This window comes from Nannobrachium achirus (genome assembly GCF_963921795.1).
Source record: "Nannobrachium achirus genome assembly, contig: SCAFFOLD_185, whole genome shotgun sequence".
Taxonomy (NCBI): domain Eukaryota; kingdom Metazoa; phylum Chordata; class Actinopteri; order Myctophiformes; family Myctophidae; genus Nannobrachium; species Nannobrachium achirus.
Window position 1 is genome coordinate 101,427 of NW_027664575.1, and position 7,717 is coordinate 109,143.

Below are 7,717 nucleotides of genomic sequence, written 5' to 3' on the forward strand. Positions count from 1 at the left end.
TTCCACACTGAATACATCCATAGGGTTTCTCTCTGGTGTGGATTTTCTGCTGCAAGCTGGACAAAACAATACATTCCTTTTCTTCCAGCTCTATGCTTATGCTCCCTGGTTCAAAGGCAGTATTGTTAAGCTCTTCTTGCATGTCGAAAGCCTTACACCCCCCTTCCTTCAAAAACAGCACTGCCTTTCCCTTCTCCATTGCAAACTCCCTATGCCCTTTTTCCTTCGACAACACCACTGCTTTGTCCTCCTCCACTGTGAGACTTCAGCTCTTTATATTTCTAATGGCATGTGTGGGCTGGCCCTAATAGCAGCCCCACCCCTGAATTTGTAAATAGAGGGTGCACGGAAATTACACGATTTTCAGCTCTGCTAATGGTCTTCACCTTGTTGTTATATCAAAGCACAATAAAGATACACAAAACTGTGTTATTTGAAAAGAAATGTATTATTTATTTCAAAGCTTGATTTGATAATAATGCATTCCAAAAACAATCAATTCTCCCCTTTCTAAAAGCACCAAAGTTGACCTAATAAACTATTTGAAAAGAATAAACTAAGAATAAAGTTTTTTTTTTTAATTTAATCCAGGGCCTTCTTCTTGTGCAGCACTAAACACACAGGCGTATAGCTAGCTGGCAAAGCCCTTTGGCATCTTTCAGCCGCCTGAGTTCGAGGAAGTCAAGTCCAGCCGCAAAGCACTCCAGCGGCTTTGAGCCATTTTGAGCATGGAGCCAGGCTATCGCCTTCGTAGCCAAAGGCTGCCACTCCTCCTGGGCTTCAAACTTGGTACCATAGAGCCAGATCAAAGCCAAAACAGTGGTCCACACTTCGTCGTCCACCTGTGCAGGCCTTGAGTTTTCAATTTGGTACTCGCTCTTATCCAGCACATCTTCCAGTGTTGGTGTTTCAATCCAAGAGCCACAGGCTCTCTGAAGTCCTATCAGCCACAGCAATTTAACTCTGGGCGACGGATAACTGTGAGCCTTCTCGAATCCTCCTCTTCCTTCTTCACTGGATCCGATGGTCATGTTCCCTGATGGTCTGTCGATCTCCATCCCCATGTCTAACTCCATGTTCTGAGCTGCTCCTGGTTGTCCGCGGAATAGAGATCCCCCTGTTTGTCCGCCACCCCCGAATGGAGACTCTGGTGTTCTGAGGCAAAATAACGATGATCCTGCTGGATGGCCATGATGGCCATGATGGCCATGGCGCTTGGCCCCAAATGGTGTTGATTCAAAGGAAAAAGAAAAAAGGCTAGATAACGTTGATCCTGCTGGTTGGCCTGGGGTCTCTGGTTGGCCTGGGGTCTTGCTCCCTAATGTAAATGTCCCCGATGGTCCGTTTAACTCTGATTGAGTTGCTCCAAAGGAAAAGCCGCCACGCCTTGGAGCTGCATGCCTACCCGGCACCGGAACGTTTCTGCGTAACAGTGGTCCCTGCACCATCTCCCAGTTTCCTCTGTTGACAGCGATGAAGGCGGTGAATGCACTGCTCACCCCTGATTCGATGCTGAGTTCCACCACCTTCTTCTTGACTTCATCCACCTGCCCTCTCTCCCCTATCTGCTCCAGGGAACGAATGAGGGTCCGAGCCCCCAACCTGTGGACTGTCAGTTCGCTCTCGCCCTTTGCTGGTTTGAGACTGAAGCGGAGCTGGCACTCAAAAGGTTGGTCAGCCAGCCTGTACCTCACCTTCACACTGCCGTCACTGGCACTTGAACTCTCTCCAGTGAGCTGGGCATAAAGCAGTGACCTCTGACCCCGGAAAAGGGATGTGATGGGGGGAGACAGAGGTGTTACAGACACCCCCACTGGCAGGTTCCACTCAAGGGAAATATCCACCACAACAGGCTGCAGGGCAAAGTCAAGTGACTGCATCACTTTGGGTTGCATCCTCTCGGTTCCTGTGATGAACTGGGCATGACCTCCTCCCTGCTTGGACATCCCATTGATGAGAGCTGAGCTGGCCCCTTCCCCGATCCCAAAAGTGAAGCACCTGTGAGAGCTGGCATTCTTCTTCACTAGCTCGATGACATCCTTGGTGTTCTTCACCTCACCGTCAGTGAAGACAAAGAGTTGTCTGGGGTGACCGGGAATGCAAGATTGCTCGTATATATGTCTGAGGGGCGGAAGGATTTGTGTTCCTCCCATATCGGCTTTCATCTTCTCGACCTTCTTCAAAGTCTCCTCCATGGTGTCCTGTTTATACTCCACACTCTTGGGGAAGATGTGGTTAAAGTGAGTCCCAAAACCATAGATGTTAAAGTAGCAGCCCATGGGCAGACTTTTAAGGATGAGCAGCAGAGTATCCCTGGCACTTTCGATTCGAGTATGATCACGCATGCTTCCAGAACGATCCATTAGAAAGAGGAACTCCCCGCATGTAGTCACTGACGACATCACAGCTTTGGGGAACTCTGGGTACAAGCTCAGCATGACCACTGGGTCGCCCATCAGAGAGCCAGCTTCGACAGACTCCCGCCCTGCCTCCACTACAGCAGTGGGCCAGTGGGCGTCTTTATAATAAATCAACAGCTCCACGTCTCTGTCAAACCTATGTCCTGCAGCCAGTCTGACAGTGGCATTGGTTTGCTCCGTGTTGAGGTACCGAAGGGGTTCCAGGGAACAGTTTGACTCAACTTTAGTGACGGGTCGAGGAGAACTCAGTCGGGCAGAAAGGGACAGACTGTAGGGCACTAGAAAAGCTGGGACAGAGGTCACCACCGGAGGCCGATGACCTTCCCATCTACCTTGAGGTTGGTAGCGGGGGTTAAGCACTGCAGGCAGACAGAACCTGAGACCACCGTCGGCCTCCAGAGCCAGCTCGGTGACGTACTGCAGCCTGATACAGGCACTCTCCCCTGGAGGCAGACTGCCCAAGCTCAAAGAGAACACGTCGGGGCTCTGCTCGCTCTCCTCCAATAGGAAGGCCTGCTGGCCTGAGCTCAGTACATGGTTGTACTCATCCCGAGCCCTCTGTTTCTCCTTCACCACGGCCACAACCTCTGACTGTCCAATCTTTGCACTGAAATGACAGACGGCAGCATCGCCAGGAAGAGGGAAGACAAAGACGGCCTCTATGGGGCTCTCCTCCTGGTTCTCATACTGCAGAACGGAGCTCACTGTCGCCACATGATCCCTCACCTCAACCTCCACCTCAATGCCTTTCAGAGGAACCTGATCGTTACAGGAAGAACGCAAACCTCCACAGTTCGCCATAGTGTCTGTACCAGCTAGAAATATGAACCTACATGCTTTGAGCAGTAGAATATATAGGCTGAGCCAATGTATGCGCCTCCCATTCCCCTCCTCTATCCATTCTTCAGTCCATTTCATAATGATTGCTGACAAAACTCTACTGCTCAGATCATCTTTCCTGTCAATCACATAAATTAGACCAGGGGCCCCCAAACCTTTTAGCTGGAGACCCAAAAGGGAACTTGTAAATAGAGGGTGCACGGAAATTACATGATTTTCAGCTCTGCTAATGGTCTTCACCTTGTTGTTATATCAAAGCACAATAAAGATACACAAAACCGTGTTACTTGAAAAGTTTTTTTTTATTTGTTTCAAAGCTCGATGTCATTCATAGTCCACAATAACGCATCCCATCTGTTAAGGGCACATCTTCATATGACAATATCAGTCTAGGGGGATCTTGTCTTCCCGTCTAAGTGTCTATATACATTTCAGCCAAATCCCGCCTGATCTGATGTGGGAGTTCAGACTGCTCTAGATCGTGTTGAATAACTGCTAGCTTGCATAAAGTAGACAGACTAGGATTTAAGTCTAAGACGAACAAGGCACCGGGTCTCGCGGGTTCATCTGCGGCAAAGAAACGATCTCCCACCACCTGCGAGCTCATCGACTGAAGCCCATAATCACCATTAGTAGATGGGCCCTCCATCCCCTTTGGAGAAACCTTTTTCCAGGAGAAGGTATTTGGAGTGAATTTCCACATATCTTCATGGAATTCTCTCCTAAAACGATCGGCGCAGAATTCTCTTTTAAAGGTCTCACCACCAAATATGTACAGCTCTCCAATGTAGGCAAAGGCCGAATGACTCCAGCGGTCTTTTGGAAGAGGCTGTGCAGAACACCAACTGCTCCAGCAGTTGGTCTGTGTGTCAAAAACTCTCATGTCATTCGTCCCCATTGCAAGGAAGGGATTTGGATTGTACTCCCTGTAATTGTCTGACCTTCCCGCAAAAACAAACATCTTTGTCCCGATAAAGGTGGCAGAGTGACATTCTGTAGCACGCACTGGAGTGCCTCCGGTGTTAACTAAAGACCAGACCATTGTGTCAGTGTTCAACGTGTGGATGTCGTTGGTGGCCTCAGATCGATTTGGGATGTATCCTCCATGTACATACATGACCTTCCCCAAAACACAGGCTGAGTGGTAGTACCTCCCCTCCGGAACAGCCCCAGAAACCTCAGGTTTGAACCATCTTTCGGTTTCGACATCATATGCATGAAGGACCTCACAAAACGCACTCTCTTGCTCATCATTCTCCTCTTGACCTCCCCAGAGGTATATAGTATCGTCTATCGACACAACCGTGAAGTCCCATCGGATGGGGGGACTTTCTCCTCCTCCTCTGGTTGTCCCTGGGAGCTCTTTCCACTGCAAAGTATGTGTGTTTAAGACATACACAACAATGGGGTCCCCTCCATATCGGGCCCGGAAACAGTACAAGTCCTTGCCCACTGCCACAGAAGTACAAAGGGGTCTAAAAAAGGGTTGTACCCGCCGAAACGCTGTCCAGCACGACATGGTGCCGGAAACACAATGGTTGTGGTAAGCCTGTGTTGCAGGATGAGACTTCTTTTATCCCCGCTGCTCGCTCAGGGAGGATACGGGTCCAGAGAGACAGCAGCCCCTTGAATGGTCAGTTACATAAGCATTGCATAACACTTGGGTATGAATACCCAAGTCATGAGAACTTACTTGGGCTACTCATGCTAAATGAGTTAGTTTGTCTTAAAGTCATCTTGCACACTATATCAAAGGACAATAAAGATACACAAAGCTTTCTGAGTTGAAATGGTGTTTTATTTATTTCAAAGATTGATTTCGTTCATTGTTCATAATAATGCATTCCGTCAAAACCGCAATTGAGTTGCTCTTGATGCTTGCTGCTCCCCAGCAAGGTAATAATAGTTTTGGATTTTTTCAATTGGCTTGTATTTTTATTAGTTTTGAGGCTTTGTTTTCAAGTACAGTTTAGTTTTAATTCGTTTTTAAAGTGGGATTGCTAGCTTCGTTTCGTTTTTTTTTTTTAAATGCCCCTGGCAATATCTCACAGTTTCCTCTGTTGACAGGGACGAAGGCGGTGAAGGCACTGCTCACTCCTGATTCGATGCTGAGTTCCACCACCTTCTTCTTGACCTCATCCACCTGCCCTCGCTCGCCTATCTGCTCCAGGGAACGAATGAGGGTCTGAGCCCCCAACCTGTGGGCTGTCAGTTCGCTCTCGCCCTTTGCTGGTTTGAGACTGAAGTGGAGCTGGCACCCAAAAAGTTGGTCAGCCAGCCTGTACCTCACCTTCACACTGCCGTCACTGGCACTTGAACTCTCTCCAGTGAGCTGGGCATAAAGCAGTGACCTCTGACCCCGGAAAAGGGCTGTGATGGGTGGAGACAGAGGTGTTACATACACCCCCACTGGCAGGTTCCACTCAAGGGAAATATCCACCACAGCCGGCTGCAGGGCAAAGTCAAGTGACTGCATCACTTTGGGTTGCATCCTCTCGGTTCCTGTGATGAACTGGGCATGACCCCCTCCCTGCTTGGACATCCCATTGATGAGAGCTGAGCTGGCCCCTTCCCCGATCCCAAAAGTGAAGCACCTGTGAGAGCCGGCATTCTTCTTCACTAGCTCGATGACATCCTTGGTGTTCCGCACCGCACCGCGAGTGAAGACAAAGAGTTGTCTGGGGTGACCGGGAATGCAAGATTGCTCGTATATATGTCTGAGGGGCGGAAGGATTTGTGTTCCTCCCATCATATCAGCTTTCATCTTCTCCACCTTCCTCAAAGCCTCCTCCATGGTGTCCTGTTTATACTCCACGCTCTTGGGGAAGATGTGATTAAAGTGACCCCCAAAACCATAGATGTTAAAGTAGCAGCCCATGGGCAGACTTTTAAGGATGAGCAGCAGAGTATCCCTGGCACTTCCGATGCGAGTATGACCATGCATGCTTAGAGAACGATCCATTAGAAAGAGGAACTCCCCGCATGTAGTCACTGACGACATCACAGCTTTAGGGAACTCTGGGTACAAGCTCAGCATGACCACCGGGTCGCCCATCAGAGAGCCAGCTTCGACAGACTCCTGTCCCGCCTCCACTACAGCAGTGGGCCGGTGGGCGTCTTGATAATAAATCAACAGCTCCACGTCTCGGTCAAACTTATGTCCTGCAGCCAGGCTGACCGTGGCCTTGGTTTGCTCCCTGTTGAGGTACTGAAGAGGTTCCAGGGAACAGTTTGACTCAACTTTAGTGACGGGTCGAGGAGAAATCACTCGGGCAGAAAAGGACAGACTGTAGGGCGCTAGAAAAGCTGGGACAGAGGTCACCACCGGGGGCTGATGACCTCCCCATCTACCTTCAGGTTGGTAGCGGGGGTTAAGCACTGCAGGCAGACAGAACCTCAGCCCACCGTCAGCCCCCAGAGCCAGCTCGGTGACGTACTGCAGCCTGATACAGGCACTCTCCCCTGGAGGCAGACTGCCCACGCTCAAAGAGAACACGTCGGGGCTCTGCTCGCTCTCCTCCAATAGGAAGGCCTGCTGGCCTGAGCTAAGTTCGTCATCATAGTCCTCCCGAGCCCCCTGTTTCTCCTTCACCTCGGCCACAACCTCTGACTGTCCCATCTTTGCACTGAAATGACAGACGGCAGCATTGCCAAGAAGAGGGAAGACAAAGACGGCCTCTATGGGGCTCTCCTCATGGTTCTTCTCATACTGCAGAAAGGAGCTCACTGTCGCCACATGGTCTCTCACCTCAACATACACCTCAATGCTGTTCAGCGGAAGCTGCTCTACCTCTTCTGCATAGGAAGAAAGTAAACCTCCACAGTTCGCCATATTGTCTGTACCAGCTAGAAGAATGAACCTAGATGCTTAGATTAGTAGAACATTTAGTTGTTTTGTGCCCCAAATCAACCAGTGTTTATCTTGAACTTTTTTGTCATATCAAACGATAATAAAGACACACATTTGTTACACGAACAAACCCTGCGCTCTATCACTACAGTCTCAACCATGCAGAAATAGCAGTTGGTTGATGTGCAGCAGTTCGACCAGAGCCACCAGCTGCCCGTAGGCACGACCCATAGCATGCAAGTCCTCTCTTACATTGAGTACGAAGCGGTTCTCCATGCTACCCAAGCTGTGGCCCAAATCAACCCTGCTCACTCTCGGGTACCTTTGGCCAGCCACAGAGTGGAGCCTCATGGACTCCTCGACACTTCTCTGGTAATCAGACTCGCTACAGCATGTGAGCTGTATCTGTCCTTGTGCAGACTGGGCTGAACGAGCGCCCAGGATAGGGTTAAGCTCCCCGAACACCGTAACGATATTCTCTGTAGCACCACTGAATTTACATGTGAGAGGTTCCACACCAGTGTTGAACGGCTGACTAGATATCCCTAGGGAACATAGGCCATAGATGTTCATAAACGCATAGGACTTGGCCTCTGAGGTGATCATC

General features: G+C 49.7%; 2 protein-coding genes across 2 annotated transcripts; both read right to left on the reverse strand.

Annotated features, from left to right (window-relative positions):
- Positions 1-611: 611 nt before the first annotated feature.
- LOC308280920 (von Willebrand factor A domain-containing protein 5A-like) lies at positions 612-3,221 on the reverse strand (the record flags this gene model as incomplete). The annotated part of the gene is made up of 2 exons (XM_080755222.1): positions 612-1,090; positions 1,406-3,221. The coding sequence occupies 2 exons, from the start codon at positions 3,219-3,221 to the stop codon at positions 612-614; spliced, it is 2,295 nt and encodes a 764-aa protein (XP_080611348.1).
- Positions 3,222-3,889: 668 nt separating this feature from the next.
- Positions 3,890-7,092, reverse strand: LOC308280921 (von Willebrand factor A domain-containing protein 5A-like; the record flags this gene model as incomplete). The annotated part of the gene is made up of 2 exons (XM_080755223.1): positions 3,890-3,924; positions 5,310-7,092. The coding sequence occupies 2 exons, from the start codon at positions 7,090-7,092 to the stop codon at positions 3,890-3,892; spliced, it is 1,818 nt and encodes a 605-aa protein (XP_080611349.1).
- Between the last annotated feature and the right edge of the window lie 625 nt (positions 7,093-7,717).